Source organism: Bos mutus, chromosome 7 (assembly GCF_027580195.1).
Source record: "Bos mutus isolate GX-2022 chromosome 7, NWIPB_WYAK_1.1, whole genome shotgun sequence".
Classification (NCBI taxonomy): domain Eukaryota; kingdom Metazoa; phylum Chordata; class Mammalia; order Artiodactyla; family Bovidae; genus Bos; species Bos mutus.
This window is the reverse complement of record NC_091623.1, coordinates 78,967,950-78,983,672: the sequence shown is the minus strand read 5'-3', so window position 1 is coordinate 78,983,672 and position 15,723 is coordinate 78,967,950. Positions and strand designations below refer to the sequence as shown.

Below are 15,723 nucleotides of genomic sequence, written 5' to 3'. Positions count from 1 at the left end.
CAGTCTGACCACTGGCTATGAAACAGTACTACTCACTGTGGACTAGTGTTGGTCCATTAGCATTAGTTATAGATCTTCAAAGAGATAAAGTACAGAAATTGAGTGTTTAGAAACTTTTGTAAAAATTTAACATTGATGTGATATCCAAGCACATAATGTTTCATTTTTTAAAATTTTGTTTTACAAAAGCATTGGTTCATGAGGGATTGGAAATTTTATATTAACAACAACAAAAACCAAAACCAAACCAGTCTAATGCAGACAGTGGTACGGGCAATCACGATTCAGGACCATGGACAGCAGCTCACTCAGTCTCCCAAACCCTAAGTCATAATCATCCCCGCTCCCAGCTCCTGGTGAATGCCCTTTGTGAACAACTAGTTTCCAAATCCAACTAATGCTTTTCAGTTGTTGTTTTAATTGACCTTTCTAAAGTGTTTGCCTTTGTTAACACTTGCATCTGCCATTTTTGTTAAAGACCATTCCCAATGAAGGAACAAAAACTTTCCCCTGGAATTATCAACAGGCCACATTGCGAAAGCGAGGGGACAATTTGTGGTAACTCACAATAAATTGTGGAAAATTCTGAAAGAGATGGGAATACCAGACCACCTGACCTGCCTCTTGAGAAATTTGTATGCAGGTCAGGAAGCAACAGTTAGAACTGGACATGGAACAACAGACTGGTTCCAAATAGGAAAAGGAGTACGTCAAGGCTGTATATTGTCACCCTGCTTATTTAACTTATATGCAGAGTACATCATGAGAAACCCTGAGCTGGAAGAAGCACAGCTGGAATCAAGATTGCCAGGAGAAATATCAAGAACCTCAGATATGCAGATGACACCACCCTTATGGCAGAAAGTGAAGAGGAACTAAAAAGCCTCCTGATGAAAGTGAAAGTGGAGAGTGAAAAAGTTGGCTTAAAGCTCAACATTCAGAAAACGAAGATCATGGCATCCGTCCCATCACTTCATGGGAAATAGATGGGGAAACAGTGGAAACAGTGTCAGACTTTATTTTTCTGGGCTCCAAAATCACTGTGGATGGTGACTGCAGCCATGAAATTAAGACGCTTACTCCTTGGAAGGAAAGTTATGACCAACCTAGATAGCATATTCAAAAGCAGAGACATTACTTTGCCAACAAAGGTCCGTCTAGTCAAGGCTATGGTTTTTCCTGTGGTCATGTATGGATGTGAGAGTTGGACTGTGAAGGCTGAGCGCCAAGAATTGATGCTTTTGAACTGTGATGTTGGAGAAGGCTCTTGAGAGTCCCTTGGACTGCAAGGAGATCCAACCAGTCCATTCTGAAGGAGATCAGCCCTGGGATTTCTTTGGAAGGACTGATGCTAAAGCTGAAACTCCAGTACTTTGGCCACCTCATGCGAAGAGTTGACTCATTGGAAAAGACTCTGATGCTGGGAGGGATTGGGGGCAGGAGGAGAAGGGGACGACAGAGGATGAGATGGCTGGATGGCATCACTGACTCAATGGACATGAGTCTGGGTGAACTCCGGGAGTTGATGGACAGGGAGGCCTGGCGTGCTGCGATTCATGGGGCCGCAAAGAGTCAGACACGACTGAGCGACTGAACTGAACTGAAACATATCATTAATCTTAAAATACTGTATTGACATTGATCCTTTGCTTTTCAGTGGGCTATTAGAGGGAAGGAGACAGGTTTTATTCATCTTTTCATCCAATATGCATCGTAAGGTCTTGCCCAGAGCTTGTGTGAGCAAATGTCTGCCGCTTATCAGCTGGATGAACTTGGGCAAGTATTACTCAACTTTTCTTTGCCACTGCTTCTCCATCTGTTAAATTGGAATCCCATTAGAGTCTACCTTATAAAGTTTTAAAAATATTAATTTAGTTAATACACTTAAAAGTGCTTAAAACAGTGGCTGGCACAGAAGAATAAAAGAATATTATTATTTTCATCATCATTATTTTTTTTCATCATTATTTTATATTGCTGAATAAACCAATGAGTATGTATTATTACCAAGTACGAGATGGTGGAGGACTTCATCCCACCACCTGGATAGATTACTGCTTTATATTGACACTTGGGTCTACACTGCCTACTCAGGGCACTGTGAGCTTTGGAATTCTTGAGATTTGCTATTCCTGGATCCCTATCCTGTCATGTTGGCCCCATTCTCCCACACCTTTCAGTTGTATATTCCCTTGCCTTTTCCAGTTGCATTCCTGATGCCTTCTTTCACTCTCCAGGCTCACCCACAATCTCTTCTTTTGGTCCCACTGGATGAAGGGTCCCACCTGTGCAAGTGGGCCTGGCAGCTTCTGCCCCCTCAGTGATTTGGCCCAATTTACCTCCTCCCTCCCATAAACTTTCTAGTACCTTAACTGTCTACTGCTCCTAGGTAATTCTAGGTCTTTCCACCTAAGTGGTTCTTGCTCCCTCGCTGCTCAGGGAGATTTACCCATTTTTCAGAGCTTGAGTCAAACTTGCGTGTTTGCTAAGTCGCTTCAGTCGTGTCAGATTCTTTGCGACCCTATGGACTGTAGCCCACCAGGCTCCTCTCCGTGGGATTCTCCAGGCTAGAATACTGGAATGGGTTGCCACGCCCTCCTCCAGGGGATCTTCCCGACCCAGAGATTGAATCTGTGTCTCTTCCCTCTTCTGCATTGGCAGGCAGATTCTTTACCACTGCTCCACCTGCGAAGCCCTGAGTCAAACTTACCCTTCCATAAAAGGGACATTTCTCCCTCCCTTTCCTGAACTACTATCTCAGCCTCTGAATTGCATGGGGCTTGTATGCAGTTCTCATCTGTCTCAACATTCCGTCTACCATCACTTCTAACCTCCTTGAAGTTTAGGACCAGTCACCCATCTCTGGCAACTGCTCTGCAAGTTTCAGAGGGCAATCCCCTTCCTTCCTCTCTCTGCGGCTCAGTTACCACATCAACAAGATGGCGCTAAGAGTACCTGCTTCCTTGGATCTCTGAGAGCATTAAGCGAGGTAAGGCAAGGAAAGCGTTCTAGAGCGCCTCAGTGGCAGGCTGGGAGCTCGTGTGGCCATTTCGCAACGCAGGTTCGCGGGAACGCGCCTGGGGCGGGGCCGCGCAAGCGCTCCTGGGATTTGTAGTCTGTACGCTAGTTTGCAGTCTCCGCAGGCGGGACGCAGAGACCCTCGGGCTCGCCTGGGAAAGTGGCGGGGGCCTGCGGGACACGAGGCCCTGGGCCCCGCGCCGGTCCCGGGCTGGGATGGGGCCGAGCGAGGGCAGCCGGATTGGCCCTGCCGCTGCTGCTGTGGCAGCTGCTGGCGCTGGCGGGCGGCGGGGCCGCGTTCTACCTCGAGGTCCGTGAGCTGGAGGAGAAGTGCTTCATTCAGGAGATCCCCGATGGCACCGTGGTCATAGGTGCGCGCGCGCCGCCAGTCCCGGCCTTGCCCTACCCATACCCAGAGCCCTCAGAGGGAATGGAAGATGGGGCCCGCGGGATCAGCTCAGGGCCCAGGGAGGGCACGGATGGGCACGGATGGGAAACAGGCGGACAGCTGTGTGGTCAAAGTACCCTCTCCATTGCCTGTGCAGGGGTTGGGGACACAGAGGAGGCAAGACTGATCCAGATCCGGGTAACAGCAGAAAAGCAGGGTTGGAGAAGGGAAGAGAGAGGCAGAGGGCTGTGGTCAGGCCCCACAATCAGACCCGATCTTCCTGTTCCTCCGCCCACCACCACCCCTGTGACCAAAAGTCCGTGGTGGGCTCTTGGTCACGACTGTGGATGAAGATGCATCCAGGCTGCCTCTCCATTAGGTAACTATAAGACCGAACTGTACGACCCTGCTATGGAAAAGTACCAGCCCTCCCCGCAGTGGATCAATTTGTTCGTGTTTGTGAAGGACCCTGAGAACAAGGTGAGGCAGGCCTTAACTCCCTGCAGCCCCGCCCCTTCACCCGCCCCCCCTCCCCCGCCCTCCGCGGTCTCCAGCGTCAATGCCTCGTCCTCCCTAGCCCTCCGTTTCTTAGACGAGGGACCATCTCCTCACAGGCAGGAGGGCTCAAGGAAGGCCACACTCTTTGCAAACTGTAGAGTTACTGTGTATTGACAGTTCTGGGATCTGAGATTTTTGAACCCGGACCGATGCCTTTTCTCTCACATCCTCCTTCCTGGTCTGGCCAGTGAGGGTCAGAACCTGGGATACCCCCAGAGTTCCTCTCCTAGAAGCAGGTTTCTGGTCCGTTTCTCTGTGCTCACCAGAAGCTGTTTCTGCTAGAATCTGCTGGCCCGTCAGTATGGCCCTCGGGGCAGCTTCACCTTCACCTCCCAGTCTCCAGGAGAGCATGAGGTCTGCCTTCACCTCAAGTCCATCCGGTTCGCCCTCTTCTATGATGGCAAACTGGTGAGTATGGAGGGGAACGTCACCAGTCCTCAATGTCTCAGTCCCTGGGGTGACGAGGGTTCTGTAGGTGGTGCCTCTTGATGAGGGCTGGGCTTTCCATGAAGTAAGCCTACAGAGAACAGGTCCTGACGAATGAGAGGGAACCCAGGAGGGAATCACTTGGACTTAAAATCATCCCTAGGTCCCCTGCCATCTCTAGAATGAAGCCCAAGCTTCTAATGTGAGATTCAGAGCTGTCTGCCAGCTGAATGCTCCCAGGCTCTTCATTACTACCTCCCACTGACACAGATCTCCTAGAAGCTGGCTGTCTCAAACACTGAGTCACACCTTTGTTTCTCTGCACATTTTGTTCTGTCCCTTCTGTCTTTTGGACTTGGAACTCCATGCAAGCAGGGCCTTGATCTGGGATTTTGGCACCTGGAGCAGGGCTGTTCCCACATCACTGAGTGTGAAGAAATGAACTGCTCAGTTCAGTCAGGCCCAGCCTAGTGTGTGGAAGCTGGGTTTCCTGCAGGTGCTCCCTGACCTCCAAACCTTGGCTTCTCTGCTCCTCAGGCCATTCACTTGGACATGCAGTTGGGTGAACACACCAATGATCATACGGAACTTGCAGCCAATGACAAGCTGACCCTGCTGCATCTGCGCATACAGCGGCTGGTGGAGCAGGTGGAGAAGATCCAGAAGGAGCAGGAATACCAGAGGGTGAGGGGCTGGGCTGGGCCCAGTTGGGACAGCAGACGTGTAACCTCCCAGGGAGTGGCTCTTTCAGCTTTTCCCCTGGAGGTCAGTTCTGTTCTAGCAACATGCCTTACTCCTTCTCCCCTTCTCACAGCGTCGAGAGGAGCACTTCCGACAGACCAGTGAGAGCACCAATCAGAGGGTGCTGTGGTGGTCCATCCTGCAGACCCTTATCCTTGTGGCCACCGGCATCTGGCAGATGCAGCACCTCAAGAGCTTCTTTAAAGCCAAGAAGTTGGTGTAAATCAGCCTCAGAGACCAGAGGCCTGGCCTCCAGTCAATCCCCTGCTGCTAAATGATGGGAAGTGGTCTGGCCTGGTCTGTCTCCTGACTTCTCCCATCCTTTCCAACCCTGAGGGCTTTCCTTGTTAACTCGCAGCGGGAGAGAGGACCTCTTTCAACTGGTTTTCTCAGCTGGGATTTGGGAGAGAATGAATTTCCAGCTGGAGACACGAGGGTGGGAGGACCTGCTGGCTGAGCAGGAGGGTGGTGAGTGTTATCCCCACTCCCATGTTAATTAGGATGAGTGAACTATCCCAAGATGGAGAAAATAGGAGTGAATATAAATTATAACTGTCCAATTTTCTGAGCTAAACATTTATTGCCTCCTATGCTACAATTCTTTCTATGTGGCCAATCAGATGTTTAACATGTGAGGCTTTGGTGGGAGATTGATCCCAAAGTGGATGAGGTGAAAAATGCTTTTATCCCAGAAGCATTAGCAACATGTGGAACCTTTTCTAGAAAAGTCCAACTTGGGCCCCTCTTTTGGGTAACCTGAATGCTGGTGGTAATTGTGTGCCCATTGCACCTTCTCTCTCTGGGCTCTAGTCAGGCTCACGTGCTACCTTATTCCAATTACTTGGACTGCTGAGTTCTTCGAGGAATCTGATATGCCCCTCTGTGGTCCTGCTTTTTTTCAGTTGACCTCTATCTCTCTGTGATTCCATTGGCTTATCTTTTCAGGAGATGCCTGAAGTTCCAAGTCACTTGTTTCCATTACATTCAGCATCTCCCGTAACTCAACCTTCACAAGTGCACACAGGTATGCATGAGTTCGTGCTAAGTCGCTTCAGTCATGTCCAACTCTTTGCAACCCTATGGACTGCAGCCTGCCAGGCTCTTCTGTCCATGGGGATTCTCCAGGCAAGAATACTGGAGTGTGTTGTCATGTCCTCCTCCAGGGGACATTTCTGACCCACGGACAGAACCCACGTCTCTTACGTCTATCTGCACTGGCAGGCAGGTTGTTTACCACTGGCACCACCTGGGAAGCCCTGGCACATAGGTATAGATGCCCCCCATTGCTTCTGCCTGATCTAGTCTACATTTTACCAAGTCCTATGCTGGTGGCCCTATTGGACTGTAGTCGTCTCTCATGTGAATTTGACATTTTCTGTTATAAGGAAATTCGCTGGTTGGCATTTCAATAAATTCACGTCCAAATTGTCAAGGCCAGGAGTATTAATAAGAGAGACTCCCCATGGAGAGGGGCGGCTGTGATAGCCCTGGCCCCTGACAGAGACTCACCCACCCCTGGGATAATCCTGAGGGTGACTACAAGCCTCAGGGGTGTTGCTCACTTGTGCGTCTGGCCACAGTTGGCCTCAGAAAATATGAATGAGGCTTAACTGAAGGCTGGGGGCAGGGACCACTGGAGAATAACCTCTAACCATAGAATGTGACCTTAGCCTCACTTCCCTCATCTGAAGTTGGTGGGGGTGGGGATGGGGAGGGGGCTCTACTCTCTGCTGCAGGGTAAGGAAAGTGACCTAGATGGGGACATTCTTGCCCATGGAGCCTGCAGTATAACACCAAATGAGTCAGGACATTGAACAAGATGTAACGGTGACATATGCTTCTGAGGAAGAGGGCATTGGGCTAAGGGCAATATTTCAAGGATCCTGGTCTAATCTAGTTAGTCATAGAAGGGTGCTTTTCAGAACTCAGACTCAGGATAGACGTTAACTGGGGAAAGAATGTTCTGGCTAGAGAGAATAGCAAATACAGAAGCCTAAAACAAAAAAGAACATGGCTATTTGGGGAAACTGAAAGGAGGCCGCTATATCAAAATCCCAACTCCAGAGAAGCTGCCTGCAGCTTGCTTTCCAAATTATGATTTCATGTCTAGGACTTGCCTCTTCCTCATGATTAACCCTAGAATGACCACACACTTTTCAGAGGGACTCTGTCCTCTCCCCACATAGGTGAGACCTTATTCTGTCACTTCGGTAGAGAAACAAATCACAAAACAGCAACAGTGAGTGAGCACATGGAAGAGCTGCACACACAGTAGAAGGGGGTTTCTTCGTGTCAGCCTCCCCACCCATTTCCACATGAAAACGCCACAGTCACTCTCTGGAGGAAATGGCACATGTCCCTGATTTAGAGAAGAGAGCCAGCTAGGAAGGGATGGGTCATTCTGAAATGAGGCGAATTCAACTCAGTTCTTGGTGTCCTTTTTTTCTGTTTCGGCTTCTCTGTTCTGGCTACTTTTCTCCAGGTAGAGGAAAGATCCCATACAAAGAGGTAAGAGCTGGTCATTTGAATTTCTAGTTTCTTGTGGCTGCCTTAGCAAATTACCACCACCAACAAAAGTCTATTATCTCACAGTTCTAGAGGCCAGAAGTACAGAATCAAGGTGTCAGCAGGGCTACACTCCTTCCAAAGGCTCTTGAAGGGACTCCTTCATCCTTTTCCAGCTACAGGTAGCTCTAGGCATTCCTTAGCTTGTGTGTGCCTTCATCTCCTCCTCTTGTGTCTCCTGTTCTGTGTCTTGTAAGGACATTTGTCATTTGATTTATGACCTACCAAGGTAACCCAGGATGATCTCATTTCAAGGTCCTTGAATTAATTATATCAGCAAAGAATTTTTTTCCATATAAGCTCATATTCACAGGGTCCAGGGATTAGGACATAGGCACACTTTCTGTGGCGTCACCATTCAACCCACAACAGAGAGCAAGACATGCACATATGATAAGATTCTAGGTGATCTAACAAATGGGGTACTCAGAGCTCTCAGAATTCAGTATGGGGTGAGACCTGGGTAGATGGATGGATGAATAGGAAGAGGGATGCCAAGATCTTTATAAAGGAAACAGTACATAAGGAAAACATTGAAAGATAAATGGTTTGAATATGGGAAGAGTAGGGAAGAAATTTCAGTTTGGGGCAATGGAGCCTATAAAGATGCAAATGTATAAAGGATTTCAATATAATTTAACATATAATCCACTACCCATGAATATATAACACTGTAAGACAGAGACTTTGAAAAAGAAAGGAATCGGGAAGATAAGTGTAGCATGGTGAAAACAGGAAGAAAGTTAGATCAAACAACAGATGAAAGTGAATATACTTTTCTGTTCCGTCACCAAGTCTTGTCCAACTCTTTGCGACACAGTGGACTGCAGCACACCAGGCTACCCTAGCCCTCACCATCTTCTGGAGCTTGCTCAAATTCATGTCCATTGAGTCGGTGATGCCATCCAACCATCTCATCCTCTGTCACCCCCTTATCCTCCTGTCCTCAATCTTTCCCAGTGTCAGGGTCTTTTCCAACGAGTCGGCTGTTTGCATCAGGTGGCAAAAATATTGGAGCTTCAGCATCAGTCCTTCCAATGAGTATTCAGGGTTGATTTCCTTTAAGATTGACTGGTTTGATGTCCTTGCTATCCAAAGGACTCTCAAGAGTCTTCCCCAGCACCACAATTCGAAAACATCAATTCTTCGGTGCTCAGCCTTCTTTATGGTCCAGCTTTCGCATCCATACGTGACTACTGGAAAGACCATAGCCTTGACTATATGGACCTTTGTTGGCAAAATGATGTCTTTGCTTTTTAATATACTGTCTAGGTTTGTTGTAGCTTTCCTGCCCAGAAGCAACTGTCTTCTAATTTCTTAATTGCAGTCACCATCCACAGTGATTTTAGAGCCCAAGAAGAGGAAATCTGTCAATGCTTCCACCTTTCCCCCTTCTATTTGCCTTGAAGTGATGGGACCGGATGCTATGAGCTTAGTTTTTTTAAGACTGAGTTTTAAGCCTGCTTTTTCACTTTCCTCTTTCACCTTCATCAAGAGGTTCTTTAGTTCTTCTTTGCTTTCTGCTATAAGGTGGTATCATCTGCATATCTGAGGTTGCTGATATTTCTCCTGGCAATCTTGATTCCAGCTTGTAACTCATCTAGCCTAGCATTTCACGTGATGTACTCTGCATATAAGTTAAATAAACAGGGTGACAATATACAGCCTTGTTGTACTCCTTTCTCAATTTTGAACCAGTCAGTTGTTCCATGTAAGGTTCTAATTGTTGCTTCTTGACCTGACAACAGGTTTCTCAGGATGCAGGTAAAAGTGGTCTGGTATTCCCATTTCTTTAAGAGTTTTCCACAATTTGTTATGATCCACACAGTCAAAGGCTTTAGCTAGTAAATGAAACAGAAGTAGATATTTTTCTGGAACTCCCTTGCTTTCTCTGATCCAGCAGATGTTGGCAATTTGATCTCTGAGGTTCCTCTGCCTTTTCTAAACTCAGCTTGAACATCTGGAAGCTCTCAGTTCACGTACTGCTGAAGCCTAGCTTGAAAGATTTTGAGCATAACCTTACTAGCATGGGAGATGAGTACAATTTTACAGTAGTTTGAACATTCTTTAATACTGCCTTTCTTGGGAATTGGGATGAAGATTGACCCTTTCCAGCCCTGTGGCCACTGCTGGATTTTCCAAATTTGCTGACATATTGAATGCAGTACTTTGATAGCTTCATCTTTTAGGATTTGAAAGAGCTCTGTGGAATTCCATCTCCTCCACTAGCTTTTTTGGCAGCAGTGCTTCGTAAGGCCCACTTGACTTCTCATTCCAGGATGTCTGACTCTGGGTGAGTGCCCACATCAGGATTATCTGGGTCATTAAGATCTTTTTCGTATAGTTCTTCTGAGTATTCTTGCCCTCTCTTCTTTATCTCTTCTGCTTCAATTATGTCTTTACCATTTCTGTCCTTTATTGTGCCCATCTTTGGATGAAATATTCCTTTGACATTTCCAGTTTTTTTGAAGAGATTGCTAGTCTTTCCCCTTCTGTTGTTTTCCTGTATTTTTTTGCATTGTTCATTGAAGAAGGCCTTCTCATCTTTCCTTGATATTCTCTGGAACTCTGCATTTAGTTGAGTGTACCTTTCTCTTTCTCCCTTGCTTTTCACTTCTCCTCTTTCCTCAGCTATTTCTAAAGCCTCCTCAGACAACCACTTTTGCATTTCTTTTCCTTTGGGATGATTTTGTTCACTGCCTCCTGTACAATAAATATTATGAACCTCTGTCATTGTCCTTCAGGCACTCTGTTTACTAGAGCTAATCCCTTGAATCTATTTGTCACCTCCACTGTATATTCATAGGGGATTTAATTTAAGTCATACCTGACTGGCCTAGTGGTTTTCCCCACTTTTGTTAGTTTAAGCCTGAATTCTGCTATAAGGAACTCATGGTCTGAGCCACAGTCAATTTCAGATCTTGCTTTCGCTGACTGTATACAACTTTTCCATCTTCAGCTACAAAGAATCTGATTTTAGAATTGTCCATTTGGTGATGTCTATGTGTAAAGTCATCTCTTATGTTGTTGAAAAAGGGTGTTATGCTATGACCAGTGCATTCTCTTGGCAGAATTCTGCTAACTTTTGCCCTGCTTCATTTTGTATTCCAAGGCCAAATTTGTCTATTACACCAGGTATCTCTTGACTTCCTATTTTTGCATTCCAATTCCATTGATGAATAGGATATCTTTTTTTTTGGTTAGTTCTAGGAGGTCTTGTAGGTCTTCATAGAATTGATCAACTTCAGCTTCTTCAGCTTTGGTGGTTGGGGCATAGACTTGGATTACTGTGATGTTGAATGGTTTGCCTTGGAAACAAACAGAAATCACTCTGTCATTTTTGATGTTGTACCCAAGAACTGCATTTCTGACTCTTCTGTTGATTATGAGGGCTACTCCATTTCTTCTACATGATTCTTGTCCACAGTAGTAGATATAATGGTCATCTGAATTAAATTCACCCATTCCCATCCATTTTAATTCACTGATTCCTAAGATGTCAATGTTTACTCTTGCCATTTCCTGCTTGACCACATCCAATTTACCTTGATTTGTGGACCTAACATTCCAGGTTCCTATGCAATACTGTTCTTTTCAGCATTGGGTTTTTCCTTCATCACCAGACACCCACAACTGAGCGTCATTTCCTTTTTGGCCCAGCTGCTTCGTTCTTTTTGGAACTATTAGTGGTTGTCTTCTGCTCTTCCCCATTACATATGGGACACCTTCCAACCTTGGGGGCTCATCTTTCAGTGTCATATCTTTTTGCCTTTTTCTGAAGTTCATGGGGTTTTCACGACAAATAGACAGGAGTGGTTTGCCATTCCCTTCTCCAGTGGATCACATTTTGTCAGAACACTCCACTATGACCTGTCTGTCTTGAGTGGCCCTGCACGGCATGGCTCATAGATTCATTGAGTTATGCAAGCCCCTTTGCCACAACAGGGCAGTGATCCATGAAGAGGGAATATACTTACTGCAAGTTAGACAACTAGAAGTAGGCTGTTATCAGAGGCTGCCGATGGGTGACCTGAAAATATATTGTTTATCTTTTTTTGGTTATTTTTTTTTCCAAATTATTTGACAACAGTAACAGTATCACAGTTTCTGTAATATAAATTTTGGGATATATTGGATAGGCATTCTGGTTGGATGAAGGAACTTGGAGCTGTTTTGTAACACTTGACATAAATGTGAGAAAATGACAGTTATACATATCCAGGAGGCGTGATAAAGATTATGAGGAAGGAGTGGGCCTCTCTCCCTGAAGAACACTGTCTTAGACAATCACTCATAGATATGAGGTTTTGTGGAAGTAGGTTTCCAGAAGAGAAATTCCAGCACATAGTTGGAGCAGAAAAATATACATTTGAACACACTGGAGAAGCTAAGAGGAACAGTTTGACTGTACCTGCATCACTTGTCCTCCAAACTGACACACCTCATTGCTAAGGAATTATTTTCTTGGCCAGTGATTTCTCCTGCAGGGTAAAGTAAGAGTGTGTGAATGAGCACCTAACTTCCCCAGCACTGTGGGATTGTGCCAAAGAAGCTATTTCTCTCTTGTTCCATCCAGAGTATTGAGTTGTGAGCTCCATGACTAGGGGTGGAAAGAGGCTGGGAGAGAGCAGATAGGATTCTCAGAGGACATTAAAGGGACATGGATCCTACTGAATGTCATGAACTCCATTTAGAAGTCTACCCACAAGCTGCTGAGGACACACTCAAGGGGCTTACAGGTACTGCCAATGCTCCATGTGCCTCATCTACACACCTCCACCCTGTCTTACCTCCCTGCATGCACTCCTGATGGTGATGAGAATAGGCTCAGGCAGAAAACGGTGGGCATGTGTAGAAAGCTGGCCTAAATCTGCTGGTCAGGGAAAGATCACAAACTTGAGCTTTAGCTCTACCCTTCAAAAAGCAAAAGGGAGTCTGTCAGCCTCTGGTCTGGTGCCCTGCAGGATGGAGAGAAGCTTAAGATTTCTGCACAAGAGGGAACAAGGAATGTTCCCTATGGACTAGGCATATCCATAGTAGGTCTGAGGAAACCTCAGAATTCCCAACAGGGCTGACAGAAGGTATTTCTCTCCCCAAGTCAATGCATAAAGACTGGAGGAAGTGACTGCTACTTCAAAGGTGAAGACAGCATCATTAAACTTCAAGGAATATGAAAATTCAAGGACAAAGCATACCACCAAAGGATTCCAATAATCTGGTAACTGATACCAAAGGCATGAAGACCTACAATTTACCTGATAAAGAATTCAAAATAATTGTTTTAAGGAAGCTCAATGAGCTGCAAGAAAACATAGAAAGATAACTGAACAAATCAGGAAAATGATGCACAAACAAAATGAGAACTTTAACAAAGAGAAATCATACAAAAGAACCAAACCTAAATTCAATACAAAGAATACAAATGAGTGAAATGAAAAGTGCAGTAGAGAATATCAACATCAGAATGGATCCGGAAGACAGGATCTGGAATTAGAAGACAAGACCTTTGAAATTATCCAGTCAAAGGAAACAAAGAAAAAATAACATAAAAGAGTGAAGAAAACATGTGTCATCCATGGGATAATATAGAAAGAAACAACCTGCAAATTATTGAAATCTCAGTATGAGAAGGTGGGGGCAGAGCAGAAAACTTACCTAAAAAAAATAATGGCTAAGAACTCCCTAAATCTGGAGAGAGATTTGGCTATCCAGGTTCATGAAGCTCATAGGTTGCCAAACAATTTAATGAGATCTTCTCCAGGACATATTACAGTAAAATTGTCAACAGTCAACTTTTTTTTTTAGACAAAAAATATTAAAAGGTGTAAAAAAAAAAGCTTGTAACTTATAAAGGAATCCTCATAAGACTATCAGAGGATTTCTCAGTAGAAACCAAGCAGGTCAGGAGAGAGAGAGGTGATATTCTCAAAGGGCTGGAAGGATGAAACTGCCAAATGAGAATACTCAATATGGCAAAGTTGTCCTTCAGAGATGAAGAAGAGGGAAAGACTTTCCCAGACAAAGCTGAGGGAGTTTATCACCACTAGACCTGTCTTGCAAGAAATGCTGAGATGAGTTCTTCAAGTAAAATGAAAGGAGACTAATTAGCAACATGAAAATGTACAACATACTGATAAAGACAAGTATATAGTCATGGGATCTCCCTGGTGGTCAGAGGTTAAGACTGCACTTCCAGTGCAGGCGGTGTGGTTCTGATCTCTGGTCAGGGAACTAAACTCCCACATGGTGCACAGTACAGCCAAATTTTTTTTTTTAAGTACATAGTCAAACTCAGAATACTCTAATAGTATAATATGGTGATATAGTCACCACTTTACAGGTTAAAGGACAAAAAATTAAAATAACTGTAGCTATAATAACTTATTAATGAATATGCAGTATTAAAACATTTAAATTATGACATCAAAAACATAAAAGGAGGGGAGAAAAATAAATAGAGTAGAATTTTTATATATGATTTAAGTTATTATCAGCATAAACGACTGAGAGACTTCACTTTCACTTTTCACTTTCATGCATTGGAGAAGGAAATGGCAACCCACTCCAGTGTTCTTGCCTGGAGAATCCCAGGGACGGAGGAGCCTGGTCGGCTGCCATCTGTGGGGTCGCACAGAGTCAGACACGACTGAAGCGACTTAGCAGCAGCAGCAGCAGCAGCATAAAATAGACTGTAACATCTATAAGATGTTTTATGTAATGCTAATGGTAACCACAAAGCAAAATCTATAGTAGATATATGAAAGGTAAGTGTAAGGAAATCAAAGCATATCAGTATAAAATTTAATTCACAAAGAAAGCCAGCAAGAGAGGAATAAGGGAACAACAAAACATTTAGAAAACAATAAGATGACATTAGGGTTAAATTCTCCAATCAAAAGGCATAGAGCAGCTAATGGATAAAAAGAACAAGACTCAAATACATGCTGCCTATAGGAGATTCATATCAGCTTTAAGGACATACATAGGTTCAAAGGCAAGCAATGGAAAAAGATACTCTTTGCAAGTGGAAATGAAAAGAGAGAAGTAGATATATAATACAAAATATACTTTAAAACAAAAACTGTAACAAAAGATGAAGAATGTCATTACATAATGGTAAAGGTGTCAATTCATCAAGAACATATAACAACAATAAGTGTATATGCATCCATCACTGAAGCACCCAAATATATTAAGCAACCACTGATAGATCTGAAGGGAGAGATAGACAACAATACAATAAAAGTAGGGGACTTCAATATCCTACTTTCAATGATGGATAGATCATCTAGACAGAAAATCAACAAGGAAATATTGGACTTGAACTACACTCTAGACCATATGAACCTAAGAGACATATACAGAACATTCTACCCAACAGAAGAGAATACATGTTCTTCTCAAGTGCACATGCAACCTTCTCCAAGATAGATCAGGATAGGCCACAGAACAAGTCTTAGTGATATAAAAAAAAAAAAGAAAAGAAATAATACCAAGTATCTTTTTCCTTGGAGCTTACAATGAAATGAAACTACAAATCAATAATAGGAGGAAAGCTGGAAAATTAACAGATATGTAAAAATGAAACAACACACTCCTGAACAACCAATGAATTAAAGAAGAAAACAAAAGGGAAATTGTAAAAAAAATCTTGAAATAAACTAAAATGGAAAAACAGTATACTGAAACTTACAGAATCAACAAAAACATTTCTAGGAGGGAGGTCTATAGTGACAAACACCTATATGTAAAAAAAAGAAAAATCTCAAATAAACCACCTAGCTTTACACCTCAAGGATCTAGAAAAAGAAAAAACTAAGCCCAAAGTTAGCAGAAGTTAGAAAATAACAGAGATCAGAGATGAAATAGAGACCAGAACAATAAAAAGATCAAGCTGTTTGTTTTTAAAAGATGAACAAAATTAACAAAGCTTTAGCTGAACTAAGAAGAGAAGATAAAAATAAATGAAATCAGTAATATAATGAAAGAAGAGACATTACAGCTGATACCACAGAAATACAGAGGAT

At 44.0% G+C, this 15,723-nt stretch overlaps 1 protein-coding gene across 1 annotated transcript; it reads left to right on the top strand.

Annotated features, from left to right (window-relative positions):
* The first annotated feature begins 2,939 nt into the window (after positions 1-2,939).
* On the top strand, positions 2,940-6,563 carry LOC102273742 (transmembrane emp24 domain-containing protein 9). The gene is made up of 6 exons (XM_014481090.2): positions 2,940-2,951; positions 3,128-3,389; positions 3,786-3,886; positions 4,247-4,372; positions 4,928-5,074; positions 5,205-6,563. The coding sequence occupies exons 1-6, from the start codon at positions 2,940-2,942 to the stop codon at positions 5,352-5,354; spliced, it is 798 nt and encodes a 265-aa protein (XP_014336576.2). The 3' UTR covers positions 5,355-6,563.
* The last annotated feature ends 9,160 nt before the right edge of the window (positions 6,564-15,723 follow it).